Below are 18,243 nucleotides of genomic sequence, written 5' to 3'. Positions count from 1 at the left end.
ATTTTATTCCATGTGTGTTTGGCTTAAATTATGAAGTTAAGCCTTTGAGACTTGAGACTGATTTGGATCCTGTTAGCTGATCTCTGTACTGAATCAGTAATCAAGTCAAGGAAAGTATCAGACACTTGAATCAATATTTGAAATATCTCAACAAAGCCATTTAGAAAAAAAGAGACAATTTTATTGAAATATAAACATGAGAGCAACCATAAAGATGAAACAGTTGAAAACAGAAGAAGCAGTTGGCATGAATTACAAAAATGTGCAAATGCGAAATGAGCAAAGGAGCTCACTGCTTATTTATCTTCTATTATTTATATATTTATTCCTTTGAAGTAGTTACTAAAAAAAAAGCCTAAATGAGTAACAAGTGAACATTAACTTCAGGTTCTGTTAAAAACTCTTGCAGTGCAGACCAGAGATTGGATTACATCCAAGCAAGTTCCACATTCAATGTTTTTTAGAAAAATTTGAAGCTTTTTTTCTTTTCAAGTTCATACATCCAATCTGACATAAAATACCAAAATATAAATGCTTTATCATGAACTGATGAGCAGCAGATTGATTTTTTTTTCAACCTCACCTTTTGAATTGACTGAATTGAAAATAAACAGTCACCCTGTCAATTTAAGTGAGTGTGAGGCTGGGCCGGAGGATTCAAGCTCTCGCTTTTCTTCGCAAATGCTGCCTGATGAAGGCCTGCTCGTCCCACTGGTTGGGAGGAAGCATGTAGGCACCGTTGTGGACACACAGGATGGTCATTTCCTCGGCGTACTGGAGGTTCTGCAGGAGCTGAGGACAAACAGCCGGAGAGCGAGTTTCAGGCAGATGAAGAGCAGACAGACACATACACACACAACACACACAGTTCAACACTCATGAACAGGAACAAACACTCACTTTGGGTGTAATGAAGAAGTACTGGGATGTCGTCTTTTTACACGCTGTGCGGACCACGATGTCGAAGACCCTCCTCTCGTTTATTGGATCCATTCCCTGAGCAGAGGACGAGATGCATGAGCAAGCAGGTGGTTATTAACTGTTGCATTATAACTTACAGGTACCTGAGTGGGTGTCAGCACTTAAAAAACATAAAATCAGATGAAATTAAAACAAACAAACAAACAAACAAACAAAAAAAACAATATTTGGCCACCATACACGCTGTGCTAAGTGCTATAATTATATATCAATGCAACAAGAGATTTTCTTTTCTTTATGTTTGTAAACCATGTTTTGAGTCAAGATGATTCAGGACTTTTAGCCAAAATTTTACATCTACTAAATAAAGATGCAATCATACTATCTAATAATATTATCCCCTTTCATCTGAAATATGAAAAAAATATCAAACAATTGTTTAAATGTTACTTATTTTGAGGGGGGAAAAAAACATCAACCAAAAAGGCTGCAATTCACAGTAGTCTGTCAGGTCAATATGTAAGTAGGCTGTTATTTTTTTAAGAATTGATAATAATGAATTGTGAATCACTTTCAACACACAGATACTGAAATTGATTCATGATTCATTTGGGGTGTGTAATCAAGTAAAATGAACCTCATATACTGACCACACTGTTTTTTTCATAAACAGCCCACACTTGGATTACCTTAGAATTGAGTGAATGCATTTTGAGTTTCAGCAGAGGCATACTATATTAGTGTTATCAAAGTTACCTGGTTGATCTCATCCACCACCCTGAAGGGGCAGCGGTTGAGCTCCTGCAGGGCCATGAGGTAGAGCATGGTGGAGACGCTGCGCTCCCCCCCACTCTGGTGATGGGCCGTCAGCTCGTGCATCTGAGTGCTGCTGTGGAACTTCACCCGAATACGGATCCCGTACTTGTCGTACTCCTCCTGCAGTCAACAGCCATTTGAAATAAGTATGAATTTTTATTGCCCAATAACCATGTTATACATATACCACATATGTCTAACATGGTAATTGGGCAATAAAATTTGAGAGGGTTGAGAGGGTTGTTGAACAGTACCACTGGATTTCTGGATTTCAAAACTCACTTTCTACCCAGTACACTCTCTTTTGCAGACCACTTCCTGTCCGTTTGAGTTTAAACACTCACCCAGTAATCTTCCTTAATCTACTCTCATTTTCAACTTCTCATCAGTTGACAACACTGCTATAAACGAGCACCCAGAATCACAAAGAATATCAGCAATAATAATAATACCAAGCAGTATTTGTGTTATAATATTTGCGTTGTAACATACTACCCTCTTCACTTCTGCTGGACATCTCTAAGCTCTATTAGCTGAATGTACAGCCGGGGTTTATATTGTGAAACTTAGTCATGTAACTATGAGGAAAAAGTGATGTACCGTTACATGAAAATGACTCCAAATCACTGCAAGGTCCTTTTTGGTGCAAACACGATGTTTAGGTGTGTATGTAGGTATCCATACCTCATTTTCATAATGCAGATCAACCTCTCCGGCACACTGCATGGAGCGGAAGAAATCACTGAACTTCTCATTGATCTGATCCACCAGCTGCTTTAGAGGATTAAGCCAGCGCTCCTTAGCCTGAGGGAGACACACACACACACACACATACACACACACACAAAGAGCTCAAATACTGCAAAACTTATGCATGTACATTTTTGTACATTTTTACATTGTAAAACATGCTGTCTATGTGTAAAAAAAAAAAATAACATGCTAACATTGCATAAATGAGTTGAATTTGCACAAACAATGTGCTGATCAAAGCCTTGTTTTGTGCATTTTTGTCCTGCTTTGCTGGTGCCCCCTACTGATCAATATAACACATTTAGATAAGCATTTACCAGTCAGACCAAGAAACCAATTTCTTCAGCCTCCCTCCTTCTCACAGAGGACACACTGCAGAAAGGTGGTGGCGTACCTCTGATATGTTCTGTCGATAAGCGTTCAGGGCGTTGCTCTTATCGTCAAGCTCCTTCTCCAGGTTTTTGATCTCCTGCTCTCTCCGGTTGTACTCCTCCACAACCTGGGAAGCAGTGAAGAAAACAGGATAAACATTCACACTTTGAAAATGCATGCCGTAATGCATTCGGACATAAAGATAGGGTACATAAAGATTTTTAAAATGAACATTTATGTCATATTGTATCATATGTTTTTTGATCATGCTTTCCTGATTTTTGTATTCAAATCATATCACTGATTACAGGCTTGAGACATTCAGAAAAATGCCCTGAACCAACTTAAGACCAAAGAGCGAGAGGGCCGAGTCTCCTTACACTCTCGCTGAGGCCGGTGAAGCAGTCTGCTCTGGACTGCTCCTCATTGAGCATGGCGTCCAGCTCGTCCAGCGTGTCAGGCAGCCTGCTGAGAGCCTGCGGCAACCAAAAACAAGATTTAGTGACATATTTTTTGTATATATACTGTGCATAGCTGCTACTCCTTTTTCTGTGAGATTAATTCATGACATGTTTATGATTCCAGCCCAAAACCTTTTAAGGCATATGTGCTGATTTCCACTACAGCATGTTCCTGGTTCAACTGCACAGTCAAACAGAGAAAAACAGAGAAAAGTCTTGCCCCTGTATCTTGTTGCCTGTAACATAAAGCTACAGTGGCAAATAAAAAACAATACTTTCAATCTGGACCTTTTCAGTTGCTTTTGGCCCTGAAAAAAGTATTTGTGGCTTTGCTGACAAGGTGTACAAATAAAAGCTCATTAAACAGATGTGGATGAAACAAGCTCTCAAAGTTATTATAACTGTCATTGCCTGGTTAACCTGGTTTTCATTTTGGGTTTAACAAACTGTAGCTTGTTTCCAAACCAGTGTGAAGTTTGTCACCAGTTTTTTTTTTTTTCATTAATTTTTGTCACATTTTAGTAATTTCATCAAGCTTCAGTTTGTGGTCAGTTTTGGTCACATTTTAGTAAATTAATTCATATTTTTCCTCCTCTTTGCAACATCTATATTACAGGATTACACCTACCATTACGATTCAAAATTAATGCCCATCAAGTGCCAAACCATAGTGAAATGTAGCAGGACTGCCAATCAATAAAGGGCACCTGTCACACTAAAAAGTAACTCTTCAGTGTTTATACTGTTTTTAGTCTTTGTCTGATTTTTAACTTTGATTCTACACCTCAGTATGCTGTCATGTAATTTCATTCTGCTGCACCTCAGGGTGAATTACATCCTGTAGGTGAGAGAGTTTTAATAAGCATAATCATGACTAATTCCAAACACAAAATACAAGAGAAATATGTGAATTAATTGTTTGAGCTAATAAAATGTATCTCTCAGGTAATGTTTTTTTTTGTTTGTTTTAGTAAGCAGCCTTTGACAGGTGAGCTAAAAAGTGTTGGAGTCCCTGCCAAATAAACCACTCTTACAAACCAGCTGATAGATGTAACGTTTGGCCATATTGTTTATCGGCAAAGTTAACACTAACACCTAACACCTGGTTGTCCTCTGTTTTTTTGGATATCAAATTTTGTGACATAGCATTTGTGTCATCTTTTCCTGGTTTTAAAGGCTGCATTACAGTAAAGAGATGCAACTGTCTGAACTTACTTGTCTCTCTTATGTGTTAATATCTTATTAAAGTCATCTCTGTAGTATCATTACAATATCGATATTGAGGTATTTCAGTCTAAATATTGTGATATTTTATTTTGTCTGCCTAACCTACCTATTTGTCTACTAAGAAGACTATGTACTGTGGTATAAGTATTTTAATCACGGCTTAATAAACTTATTAATTACACTTTTCCTTGTTGGACTTGAAAGGGCATCTGAAACAGCAATTACACCATATGACATGAACGGCCTCCATGAAAACAATACAAAAGATATTATCATTAAGGAGGGGGAATAATTTGCTGTCTATTCAGTGATAAAAGAAAATGCTCATGAATACGGACCGTTTGCAGCTCTTCAGAAAGCGCCTCTCCAGGGCCCATCTTACAGATCTCCCTGGCTCTCTTTATCAGGCTTTTGCACGTTTCTGTCAGCTGGTTCTTCAGCTGCTCCAGACGTGCACATCTTTGCTGCAAGCACAACACGGACAGTTAGCAATCAATAATCAATCTATGGTCAGAACACTGAGTAAATCAAGAAATATAAGAGTAAGAGCATAAATGTATATATAACTGCGTGAATATGTTCGGCTGGACCTATCATATGAAGCTTTATTGATTTTTCTTTAGATCCCCCTATGTCTGCCTTCAGGCACCAGGCCACAGGGTCAGTGCCTTGCTCATGGACACTTCAGCAGGGTGGATGTGTGCCAACATAGGGCCTTGAAACTTGATCCTACCGTCAAAGTACATGCTCTCTAATCGATAAGTTTTATCCATGTTTATGCATACATGTGTAAATGTGTGTGTGTGAGATCAGCTTACGTCCAGGGTCTTGAGTTCAACGGCGCCTTCTCGACAGTCATTCTCCAGCTTGGTCTTCTCAGCGGTCAGCCCCACCGTCTCCAGGGCCAGGTACACCTTCTCAATGCTCAGCTTGGCTCTCAGCTACGGAGGAAAAGAGACACAGGGAAAAGTCAGAAAACAAAGACAGGTTTTATTTTACTGCCAGACAGTTAAAAGAGAAGTTAAAAGGATTTGGACATAACACTTTAACAAGTCATGAAAAAAAAGCCATAAAGAAAATATTCACATTCCATATAACTGTAAACACCAACTCACCAGAGCTAACACAGGTGCTGCAGCAGAATATGTGTATTTAGTCATTATCAGCCCCTATCAGCTTTACCTTCATTTGTGACTTGAACTCGCTGACTATGGCCACTTTCTGGGAATTGACCGCCGAGATCTTTTGGTTTGTCTCTTCCCTGATCTTCTGCAGGTCCACACCGCCCTGCTCCATCTGCCTCAGACTGCACACAAAGAAAGAGCAAACTGGATGTTACTCTCATTCCACAGGATCTGGCTCTGTTGGTGCAAATGCCAGTTTTTTTATTTCCCGGTTTCAAGTGCTTATGAGCAAACTTTGTACATAAATGAAAAATACTGATACTGCTGTGATCCTATAGTTAGTGCACAAGATTCATTTTGAGATGAAGTGACGAGTCAAATGCCAATTCTCTATTCCTCCATGAATGTAACTACAATGACCAGATTTATTTATATGGACATAAGAAAACATGCATTCATACATGTATCTGTGATCTATTTTTTCTAATGAGACTAAGTGATAAATTTAATGGTGCAAGTTCAAAAACAAAAAGACCAAAATCAAGTAATGTAGATACACAAATATTTTAACATATGTGGAGAGTTTTTATCATGATTCCTGTCTAGTTATGTTAGAAATCCTTTGACCCACCTGTCCTGCTTAGTGCTGATTTTCTGCTCCAGTTGTCTCTTTTTGCCCCTGAGCTCAGAGAGGTGCTTCTTCTCCTTGCGCAGATCATTTTCACGGCGATCCAGTTGGACAGTTCGCTGTTGCAAGGCTTTCATCTGTTGGTCAATTTCCTGTAGCCTCACTTTACAATTCTGGCCACAGCAGAGGGTAAAGAATTAAACCATTAAGCACTTGAATAAAACATCATTATGACACAACATCAAATTAATTTCAGTTCTTTCTGCCACTTGGGATTTGTTGGAAGAAATGAAAGAACCGAGACCGACAGTTTCTGGGCTTTTCCAACCTTTGGAAAAACTTTGGAGGAGACGTTGCTACTAAGCTATATTTCAAGTAATAATAACGGTGTTCGTACATGATCCGTATATAAAACAAGGGTAAAAGAAATCCATCCTCAACCTGCAATGTACCAACACAAATGAAATTCTTTCATAAGGCGTATCTACAAGACAGTCTCATTGCACACTTTGGGCTTCAAACGTCCCCGAACCCTTCAGTGGGAGAAATGTCTCAAAAATAATCTCAACATTTTTACTTTTTTTAACATCTAATATGGGCACAGAAATAAAATAAACCCCGTTCTGGTGGGTTGCTGGTGGCAAACGCCGCCTGTCTCCTCCTCACCTCCCTCTCCTGCTCCAGCTGGCGTTTCTGGTCAACGTCCACAGCGATGGTCAGGTACTGGGAGGGGTGAACTGCAGAGTTACTGGTGCTGATGTTGCGGGAGTACAGCGACCTCTTCACGCTGTATCTCTCCTCTGCTGTGTACAGAATCTTGATGTAGGGCTCCTCGATCACCTGGAAGAATTTAAAAGAAGAAAAGACACTGGAGATCAGGATCAGCAAACACTCCCTTTCCGTTCAATAAATGGGCTTAAGAGATAGTAGTGACTGCTGCTTGAAAATGAATCTCGCTGCATAAAGGCCTACTGTAGCCCTGAACGGTCCACATGACTTGCGTTGTTCCCTCTTCTGTCTTTTCAACACAATGACAGACTGATTTTCCCCTCTCCTCATACGTTACCATCAAGTGTTTTTTATTTTGTAATTCCAAAAATATTTTATACATGTGAACTGTTCAATTAGCATGTTGTTAATATGTATGTCTTCAACTGTGGCTTTGTATTTATCATATACTGACTTATTTCTTTTTTGGGTGACTTGTTGCCATTGCCATTGCTGCCCTTTTTGATTCCTCTCCTGTCATGCTTTTTTAATATGCTCTTCTTTACATTGTAAACATTGAAAAAAAAAATATTTTGCATCACAAGTGGTTTTCCTCCTTGCTTTTAATTCTACAAATACAAAATGTAAAGTCAACGGCCCATGGTTATGATCGCTAACTCATTAGCAGAGGATATTAGCAAGTTAAAGTGCAGTTTTAACTTTCTGACCTGAATGTTTAGCTATTTATCACAATAGTGTTTTCATAGCTGAAATCAGACATTAAGTGTTTTTGGTGATTAGAAACATGTTGAATATAATACTGTGCAGTGTTTACAGAGTATGCTGTCACACTGACACAACAGCAGATCGCAGCATCTCAGAAAAGGTGAAGCATCTTGCAAAACAATAGATGGAGCCGACTGAATATATACAAATATATTGAATTTAGAAGAACATTGACTTCTTGCTGTTGTTCTGTTTTGATAACCGTCAACCTGAGGTTTGTGGAAGGAGGAACGCACCGTTTTGATCATGGCTTTGGTCTGCTCATTTCCCACAGGGACATCATGCACCCTGTACTGGTGGCACAGGTAACTCATCACCTCATCAGGGGCGTCGAACATCTCACGCAGGTAGGAGAAGAACCCAAATCGCCTGAAAAAAAGATTCAAGGCTTCCTTTATTGTCCGCAAGGAGGTGAATCTGTTTCAGAGCTTGTTCAGTTTACTTGCACAATGATAAAACAGTCATGAAAGTGATGTGATGAAAAAAACAAAAGATATATTTGAGAAAGTAAGATTACATAAAAATAAATATATCAAAAGTATATCACCCCAAAACTAAACGAGGAATGAGCAAAGGTCAAAGTGACAAGCGAAGAAACAGCTGAACTTAAGAATAGAATAAATACAGCATGTTCCATATATTTAATAACATGAAAGTCAACATGCCCATTTCTAGTCGTATGAACAGCTACACTTCAACACTGCAGAGCAGAAAAACATTAAAAAGTTTTCTCTCACCTCAAGGACTCAATGTGTCGGGAAGGGGCCCGCCTAGAGCACGACTCCTCTGGAGCCGCGATCGAGTTCACCTTCAAGTTCAACTTATCACGGACCTGCGGGTCAGGATGAGCGAGACAAAATTTCTTATTCAGGGATCCAGACTGAAATGGCTTTAAAGAAACATTTGACCTCCTGAACCTGTGAGCGCAGTGAAGTTTTCAAATGCTGGCTTGGGTAGACAAATATTTAAAGCCAAAATCCATCATAAAAGTTCATTTCGATGTTTGATCCACAACAGCTCAGCAAATATTTGTGAATAGGAACAACTCCCTCCCAAAAGATAAACACAAAGCAATTCTGGAGCCACAAAATCTGTATCTGGGTTTCCATCCAGTTATTTTCATATGAATTTTGAGTTTGCGCAAAAGGAAACCTGAATGGAAACACTGAAAATTCACAAATTCTCCAAAATACACAGGCACCCCCTGTATTGAACGATGACATCGCATAGGTCTATGTCATGTGTTTTCGCTGCATCAGACAATAAACATGGCAGTGGGGGAGACAACTACACTGCCCTGTGAAAAGCTGAACTGTGAACCACCGATGTGTCACCTTTGAGTTTAGTGACCTCAAATTTGTAATACCACTATCATATGCTGAATTGTCATGACTGTAGGGCAACTAAATAACCACGCCTCCTATAACAAGGTGGCTATTCAATCACTCAGCATTCAATTGCATATCATTAAAGCACCCCTTTTCAGGATAATGTGCATAATGTACTTAATGGAAACCCACACGAATGCACATTTTCTTTTGTTGAATTTTCAAAATTCGCTAAAAATATGCAAAAGATTTTGGATGGAAACTTATGGTTGGAGCTTCTGAGAGTGACTTGTCCACAGAAGTTTGTATAACAATTTTAAAATGACAGGAATAATGAATTCTGTAGAATGCAGATGAAAGTGAGTTTTTCCTTATAAAGTTTTGGATTTGGCTGCAGGTAGCACGCAAGAGGAACTTCCTCCTCCACTGAGAACCCCCCACCCCCTCTGACCTCCTCCATGAACTTCTCCATGTCGTCCTTCCTCTGGAAGACGAAGGCCCGCAGGTCATTGAAGGGGATGTGGTTCTCCACATATTTAGCAAAGCCATGGTTCTTGACATTGATCTGAAGAATCAGGGAGAGACGGGATTATAGGGCTGCATAATCGATACAAGGAGCCTCACAATAACAATATCCATGACTGCCTTATACAGATCTTAACGGGCATCAGTTTCTTTTCACTGAGGGAAATGTACTTCCTGAACAATGTTTTCAGGAATTGAGGGTCAGAAAAAGAAATCCTTAGCTTACTAAAAAAAAAAACATAACCCTTAGCTTTCGAAGCTGCTATATCGCAATGAATTCAAGCAACTGTTCGCTCAGACTCACCACCAGCATCATGGGCTCATGGACATTTCCAGTGAAGAGCTCTCTGTTCTGCCTGAACCACTCGAGGGCGCTGTGTGTGTCCCTGTGTCGCGACCGCAGCTTTTCCTCTTTGACCTTCATCATGTTGTTCATGTCTATGAGCTTTTTCTCCAAAGCTGGCAACAACAACACACATGATCTGTATTAGTGACGGGGTATCCCATATTTGTTTTTGCTTAGGTACACAACTGACAGTATTGACTGACAAGATTTTCAATTTATTTTAGATATTCTGCCGCACCAAGGCGTCATTCAAAATTGACTTTCCTCAACTGATACTGTTGATTTGTAAGTAAGTGTATCCTGTAAGTGTTTCACAAAGCTAATGATAATACATGATTGTATATTACTGAACTAATGGTGGCTTAGAGTTATCAGGGTAACAGTGGCTTAGAAAGGATAATGAGTTTGCAAATGGAAATGGAAAAAAAAAAAAAACACACATCTATTAGATGCCGAACACTGAACAATGTGAGTCAGTGAATAAAAGCTGAATGCTTAGTGTTAAATTCGCACCTCTGGCCTGTGCACTGAGGTTGTCTCCCTCCCTGCGCAGGTCGGCCTTCTCTCCGTCAATCTTGCCCCGCTCTACCTGGATGCTCCTCAGCTCAGCATTGATTGCATCGATCTGAGGAGTGACATCTGGTTGGTCACCAACGTTGGCAAGCTCTGCCTTCAAGTCATCAATTATCCGTTTCGTGTTGCTGATTCTTTTCCGGTGGTCTTCCTCCTCCATCTGCTTCAATGTCAACGTCTGTTTAATGTCATCAATCTGTAGGGATGGAGAGGGAAGATTATGATTTATTATGAAAGCAACACTACTACAATAAAATTTGTTATGTAATCTAATCAAGGTCAATTTGACAATAAAAATCAGCAACTATAACTATTTGAATTAGGGCTGCATGGTTAAAAAAAGTGCACTTATTTTGGACAATGTTTTAATGAAATACTGCTGCAGTAGTGACAAAATATCCATCATAAAGTTTTAATTAAGGATATTAAGTGCTGATGCTATAGCAGAGAGAGGTCAATAGAGCCTAGGCATACTGATGAATCTGGGTGCTATGTGTGAATTTTTAAAAATAAATAAACACACAAGAACTTTCAAGGCCATCCATTAATTAAAAAAAATCTTTAGGGCCTTACTTAATTTTTCCTCAAACTTTCAAGGTTCTTCATGGCCCAGGGGAACCACTACCATCAGAGTTACTTGCTGTGATTTTGCTTCGTCTCAGTGAAAAGGGTTTTTAGCTGTACCTCTTTATGTTTTCGGTCCAGCTGCTCCTGTTTTTGTTTGCACCGCTGAGCCGCTTCTTTGATACTGACAGTCTGGGGGGAAAAAAAATCAATTTCATCACTGTTATCATCATGTTATCAAAAACAGAAACACAGAAGAAGAAAGAAAAGAAAAAAGACATTAGGAGGAACAAGCATTTTTTGAGCATCTCTTTAAGTCTGTAATTTTAATCAACTCCATTTTCACATTCAAGTGTGATCTGTTCTGCTACTCTAACCCAGTAAGACTGCCCAAGCTGTCTGACCTTAGCCTTTATTTGTGCGTCAATGGGCTTCAGTTGGTTTTCGATGGCCTGGATCTTCTTCAGCATGGGGGCCTGGGTCTGCCGCAGGGAGGAGAGCTGCTGTTTGGCCTCCTCACGCTCCTTCTTCACATCCTCCAGCCTTTTTCGCACCGTCTCATACTCCTGGGATGAGGAAAACGCAGAAAGAGTTACTCTCTGACCATATGCTACATTTTATTTTTCTCCTCTCTCTCAAATACACACACAAACACACACACAGTATTTCGTCTGGGCCACTCACCACCCACGGCTTCTTCTTCTCAAGCAACTCGATCAAGTCCAGATGCCTCTTCTTTTCATAGTAGCGATTCACGTCGAGTTTGTTCCTCTCATTCCTCTGCCTGGCCTTCTGAAGGAAGTCGGCCTTCTCCTTCACTACGCTCTAATAAACAACACAACACCCACAAAACTGAAAACCTCCAAGACTCTGTACACTAAATCGATTTTTAATAGACACAGAACAAAACAAAGAATTAACCCATTATACAACTGTGCCGATGTTTTGTTAATAATCTGTCGTTACAGTGTAAAAGCTGCTGCATGCAGAATGACAGCAGACAGGAGGCCAAGGAACGCCACTCCACTTAGATTTTCATTGAAAAATGTTTTTCAAGATGTGTTGTGAATTTTTACATTTCCATCTATTCAATGTTATGAATAGTAATACTTTATTTATATAGCACTTTTCATACAGGCGGTGTAGCTTGAAGTGCTTTACAATATAGTGAAAAAACATGAGAATGAAACAGGCAACTTAAAACAAGTGGAAATACTGTGCAATAAAACCAAGCAATTAACTGAAAAACAAGTAAGGGCAGAAAAACTAATGTCAATAAGATAAATAAAAGATGGAGATAAAACAAATTAAGAAATAGAAACAGTAAGATATGCAGAAACAGAGGAAGACAATAACAAAGGACATAAAAACAATAAAAAACGTAAAAGAGCTGAGTAAAAGCATAAAACAAAGGAAGCGTGACAGTTAAAAGCAATATTGAATAAATAAGTTTTCAACTGTTGTTTAGAAATGTTCACAGAGCCTGCATCTCTTATAACCTTGGGTAGGGAATTTAAAAACCTGCCAGTTTTCTTGTTTATGTGATAGTTTATTAAAAAAAAAACAGAGCAGAGGATCTAAGAGGCCAATGAAGGACAGTAAAATGACAAAGAATTAGTAATGTAGGCTGGTCCTAACCCATTGAGAGCCTTGAAAGTAAGTAAAAGAACTTGAAAATGAATCCTAAAAGACACAGGGAGCCAATGCAGGTGAGTTAAACTGGAATGATTTGGTCTCTCTTTCTTAATCTAGTTAAAAGTCTGGCAGCAGAGTTCTGAATTAATCGAAGTTCATCAGTAGATTGGTTTGGATGGCCAATGAAGAATGCATTACAGTGGTCTAGTCTCCTTGAAATGAATTCATGAAATGCATGATCTTTGCAATATTCCTTTAATGAAAGAAAGCTGATCTGGTCACCTTCTTTATGAGTCATTTAAATTTCAAGCCTGAATCACAGATAAAACCCAGACACACGGTGTGTAAAACTGCATTAGCTCTTAAACTGAAATGTTGGGATTTAAGTTATGTGCTTTTTTTCTCCCACAAACTCCCTAGTTTTTCAACAGCTGCATTACATCCACTCCAAGAGCACCATCCCACTGCTCCAGTCATACCTTAAAAACATGAATCAAAGGAAAAGATGTCTCTAGCCTCCGGGTGTAGTGGCCTCCAGCTCCAAAATGGTACTAGCCGCCACTCTCTACCTGCTGCATGAATGCATTTGCTCAGACAAGCTGCATGTTCACCTCCAGTTCTCGTTCCTTGTTGCGGAAGTTCTTGAGCTCGCAGTGGTACTCATACATCGCCGGTGGTCCCACCGACTTCTCGGTGGCCTCCAGCAGCTCAATTTTGGACATCTTGGCAAACTCACCCACTTTCTCCTGCAGCAACAAACCAGTCATATTAACGGGAAGGAAAAAAGCAAGGAGATTGTTATGGTTGTTGACACTTAAGATATTAAGGGAATTTACATTTTTACCCTCTTGTAATTAGGGAAGGACATGCGTTCAGGGAAAAAAATGGGAATATAAAACCAGAGAGATCAAAAGCATGGTGATTTCATTTTTAGCTCATATTCTGGTGGGTCTGAATAATTCTGTGTGTTTAATCGTATCACTCCGTGTTTGAGCCTTTAATTGTGATGTTAAGTGCTGATACAGTGCTGATGGCAAAGAGAGGTCAAGAGCTGCATTAGATCCACTTATCGTAGGCATACTGATGAATTTGTGTGCTATGTCTGCTTTTTTTTTTTTTTTTTTTTTTTTTTTTTAATTAAGAACTTACAAGACCATCCATTGATCTTCAAAAACTTCCAAGATCTTTGATTTTATTTATTTTTTTTTTTTACTTTAAAGGTTACTTAAGGCCCAGGGGGCCCACAACCACCAGAGTTATTTTTAATTTTACTTCTTGCTGTACTTGCTCAAGAGCTGGCTGAGGCTGAATGGTGGCATTTTTGGGTCACACCAGGAAATAGAAACACTTTCAAGCCCCAAACACTGAAATATTGTTTTGATGAGGGAAAAAACGACTCACCATCTGAAATCATGAAATATTGTTACTAGAAAACAGATGAAACCGAACCAGTGCTCACGATTTATGAAATTTGTTGCAGTCAACAGCAGAAAATCCACATATTATCACAGCACAAAACAATCACAGAAACATAGTGCACCTGAAACTAAAACAATTTGCTCCTTCCCCCATAAATTCATGGGAAAATCCACTATAATGAAGGATGGAAAAAGCAGCTGCAGCACAGGATCCTCTCCCAACTGCACAGTCATCATTAAATGCAACATTAAAAATCTGTTAGAGGATAATGGTGGACAGGTTCAGACAGAGGACCAGCAGTGGGAAAAGCCAATATGTTGATTTAAGATGCACAAATGTAATTACATAATTTTGTTCCCAAAAGTGAGATTGATAACCAAGATAAATGGTCATTATCACAATAATTAGTAAAATAATTTGGTCATCAGTGCCTGTAAAGTGCTTAAGTTTAAACTACTGCCCAACAGTGTGTCTCGGCTGCAATGTTTGTGAGGAACTTTGAGGTTTTGTCCTTCAGCTATAATAGTCCTGTGTTTTCATGTAACATCAATTTACCAGGTCAAATATGCTCTCATTGTTCTGCACCCATGACTGTGCCGCCTGCCAAAGTAACACACACCTGAGGCAGGAACTGGCAGAGGTTGCTGACTTGGATGTGTAAGGACTTGACCTCCTCCTCCACCGCCTTCTGGCTGGAGTGTCTTCCATTAAGCATCCAAATCGACTGGTTGTTCTCCACGTGAATCTCTCTGTTAATCACCACGTTACCGCCCCTCTTATACCTGGGAAAATAACGAGTTTCATTCCAAAACTATTCACATTCAGCATTTGGAAAATGAGACGACAAAGTGTGACAATTATTCCAGGCATGACTTCTAAAATGTATTTGCAAGTTTACTACACTACTTCTTGTTTCCTAAATAGAATCAGGAATACAACACCTCACACACTGGTGAGGTTTCACCTGTCAGATAGCTTTCAATCAGTAATGTGACAGTGTGCATTATGTGAAATCTGTGAGCATAACAAGACTTACAGCTCAATCTCAATGAATCCCTTCTTGCACCCACGCTTCACATAGAGTCCAACCTAAAATAAAAGAAAGTGAGTCATCATACAGGATCAAAAGAATAGGAACTGCATTATGTGCTATAAATTATGTTGGACTGCGAGACACAACACCACTTACACACATATACAGTTCAGGAAAATTACAATATGCTGATCCAGATGAATCTCATGTTGAGGGCAATTCAAACCAAACCTCGTAAATGAGATCGTCATTCCTGACGTCAGCATTGGCTCTAAAGTGTTAATGTCAGCATCATCAAAAGATAATATTCTTGTTATTCATGTCCACCACATGATGCCCCAGACACAGAGCAGCAATGGTTAACCACTGAACCACTGAACACCAAGTGGAGAAGAATTTGACCGCATCAAACCTTGATCTTGAGCATTTTTTAAAAAAAATACACTTTGTAGGCCAGGCCCTGTCTGTGGCACCATTATAGTTTATTTAAAACAAAAATGTTTTGTCACACATCTGACCTTCACCAAAAAATGCAGCAGGATATTGCACTTGATTACATTGATATTTTGATAATATTTCAATAAATTGTTCAGCCCTAGACGAGAGACCATTACATTTAGTGCAAGGGACAATTCAAAACAAACAAACCAGAAGACTAATTGTTGTTACTACATTAAAAACCTTATTTCTCCAAATGATCAGCTTTTCAGGAGCTAAGGAAACTGCCTTGTTTGGGGTTTAATATTTATAGAGCTGAAATTAAGCATTTTACTTGTTTAAGTGTGTGTGGTCCTTAAACTACAGACACCCTGTTCAGAGTTTATCCAGTGGGTTATGAAAGGCTTTCATCAGCCCAAGAAATGAGTTATAAACAGTATAAACATTCACAAGTGTCTTTCCATGAGCATTCAGGCAGCACCGCATATAAGCTGCATTTTTCTGCAGAATAAGTCAAACTTTACATGATGGCACAAGTTCAGGGTGTCCATCACTGCATCAGCACTGTATATCTCTGCATTTACCTTGTCCCCCCTGCACAGGACAGCAGTTTTGCCAGCCAGACCCAGACATATGGCACACACAATGCTGGACTTGCCAGTTCCATTGGCCCCGACAATCATGTTCAGGTTGGGTCCAGGATGCACCACCGAGTAGTCATACGTCCTGTCAGAGAACAGAAAAGATACTGTGTTTATGAAACGAACAACAGCAGGAAAGACAACAATGAATCTCTCCCTGCTGCCTGAGAGAACTGATGAGGAGTTTTAGGAAAGACAGAATGGCTACGTTCAAACTGCCAGTAGAAAGTGGCCTCGATCTGATTTTTTTTCCTCAAATGTGACACAGATCTGATTTTTTTATACCAGCGTGAACAGCCAAAATCACAGTGAATCTGCCACTTTCAATTCTGATTTGGGCCACTTTCATATGTGCCCCCAAACCAGATATACATCTAATTCCAGCTGATGTTACTGCCGTGTGATCGACAAAAAATAGAGGATCACAGCAACAACCACAGGGAAACATGAGACAATGCTTCCACACCACAGTTACCACAGCAAACAATTCAAGAAACAAATGTCTGCCCCACTGTTTTATAAACTGTGATGATGGGCTGTCCAGGTGCAGATCTGTTCACACTGCTGACAGATACAGGTCAAATACAGAGATTAATGTGAACAGCCAAGGCAAAAAAAAAAAAAAAAAAAAAATCATATCTGTGGAGGAAAAACAAAAATCAGAATTGGATCACTTTCAACGGCTGCTTGAACATCATCTAAAGTGAAACTTACTGGGTTTCACCTTAACTGACTTCACTTACTGTCTGTCACAAAGTGTCTGCCAAACTGAGGTCCAACACAACTGTGTTTACACTAAAAGCAAACATAAAACTTTCCTATTCTCCCAGGCTTATGAATAATTACTGCCTCTGGTGTGTGTGTGTGTGTGTGTGCTTGTGGTGTGTGTGTGTGTGGTGTGTGTGTGTGCACTGCTTCTTATACAGCTGGTGTATTTTTCCACGTGATAGCACAGGGATTTCTATTTAGCTTTGTTGCTGTTTTATGTTTTTAATTTCTGTTGTGGTTCTGTCTGACGTACGGTGGGTGTATGCATCACTGATTCTGCTTCTGCAATTCAATCAAGCTTATATCCTTACTCATGTTTGAGACAATATTTTAATACTTTGTCTTTAATGTAGGGCACATAAAGCTTTCTTGTAATGATACTGCGCTGTATACATAAAGTTGCCAGTGTCAGTGTCCTTGGGATGACGCTGCTGACCTCTGACCTCTCCAGTGGAGCTGGGAAAGTGCGCCCAATGTGTCTCTACCCTTACCTGATAGTTACCTTTTGTTTTTGTTTTTTTATCGAGCCGTTAAAGTGTCCCTACATTCGCTACGCTTTAGCTAGTGGCTGCTCCTTTAGCCTTGCAGCTAACGCTAACTGGAGAACAGTCCTACTGGTTTAACTAGCTAGCTAGCAGCGGCTGTGGTTGCCATGGCTGTCGTGGTGACTGACAGCTCTCGAGCGAGAACATAAAAGCAACTTACAGGAAGTTTTTCATGGTGATGCGAAGTATGGAGCCCTCGACAAACCGAGCCGCCGAGCCCTCTCCGTTCCGCTGACTGTCCAGCAGCAGGCCCGCTGTGCCGGGACTGGAGCTTTGCGAGGCGGGGTGGACGCCGCCGCTCAGCCGCTTTCTCTTGCTGGGCTCAGCCATGGTGGAAGGAGCTGCCGAGGAGCCGCGAGGAGGATTGTGTTGGCGCGTCTCCCCACTGACCGCTGGGGACTGCTGATTGGACAGTCTGGGTCACGTGTGTACACAACAGGCACGTCATGTGACATGTATTTATGGCGGAAGTGGAACAATCGGAGTCAACGACCTTTTCCTCACCAAACACGAAAGCTAGCAAAATAATCAAAATCAGTATCTTAAAAGTTTTTGAATGAGTTCACCGTCGTGCACTCATGTTTTTTTCCATTAATTATTATTATTACTTTTTACTACTACTTTTGTTCTTT

At 39.9% G+C, this 18,243-nt stretch overlaps 1 protein-coding gene across 1 annotated transcript; it reads right to left on the bottom strand.

The window, feature by feature from the left end:
- Positions 1-165: 165 nt before the first annotated feature.
- Positions 166-18,038, bottom strand: smc5 (structural maintenance of chromosomes 5). Its single transcript, XM_030056838.1, has 24 exons — positions 17,772-18,038; positions 16,242-16,383; positions 15,223-15,275; positions 14,806-14,968; positions 13,379-13,513; positions 11,817-11,957; positions 11,537-11,698; positions 11,253-11,324; positions 10,509-10,764; positions 9,954-10,108; positions 9,576-9,689; positions 8,534-8,628; positions 8,033-8,165; positions 6,969-7,142; positions 6,306-6,475; positions 5,733-5,856; positions 5,369-5,491; positions 4,889-5,014; positions 3,243-3,338; positions 2,885-2,989; positions 2,422-2,541; positions 1,678-1,857; positions 901-996; positions 166-792 (listed from the first exon to the last, which is right to left on the bottom strand). The coding sequence occupies exons 1-24, from the start codon at positions 17,939-17,941 to the stop codon at positions 658-660; spliced, it is 3,240 nt and encodes a 1,079-aa protein (XP_029912698.1). The 5' UTR covers positions 17,942-18,038; the 3' UTR covers positions 166-657.
- Between the last annotated feature and the right edge of the window lie 205 nt (positions 18,039-18,243).

Source organism: Myripristis murdjan, chromosome 7 (genome assembly GCF_902150065.1).
Source record: "Myripristis murdjan chromosome 7, fMyrMur1.1, whole genome shotgun sequence".
Taxonomy (NCBI): Eukaryota; Metazoa; Chordata; class Actinopteri; order Holocentriformes; family Holocentridae; genus Myripristis; species Myripristis murdjan.
The sequence above is the reverse complement of the archived record's forward strand: the minus strand, read 5'-3'. Positions and strand labels throughout refer to the sequence as shown.

Bases quoted from the DNA above. Each gene is read 5' to 3' on its own strand.
- smc5 (XM_030056838.1), bottom strand. From the start codon at position 17,941: ATGGCTGAGCCCAGCAAGAGAAAGCGGCTGAGCGGCGGCGTCCACCCC. The intron at 15,276-16,241 runs GTAAATGCAGAG...CTTTTATTTTAG, and splicing joins TCCTGTGCAGGGGGGACAAG to GTTGGACTCTATGTGAAGCG. The intron at 5,492-5,732 runs GTAAAGCTGATA...TTTCCTCCGTAG, and splicing joins AGTTCAAGTCACAAATGAAG to CTGAGAGCCAAGCTGAGCAT.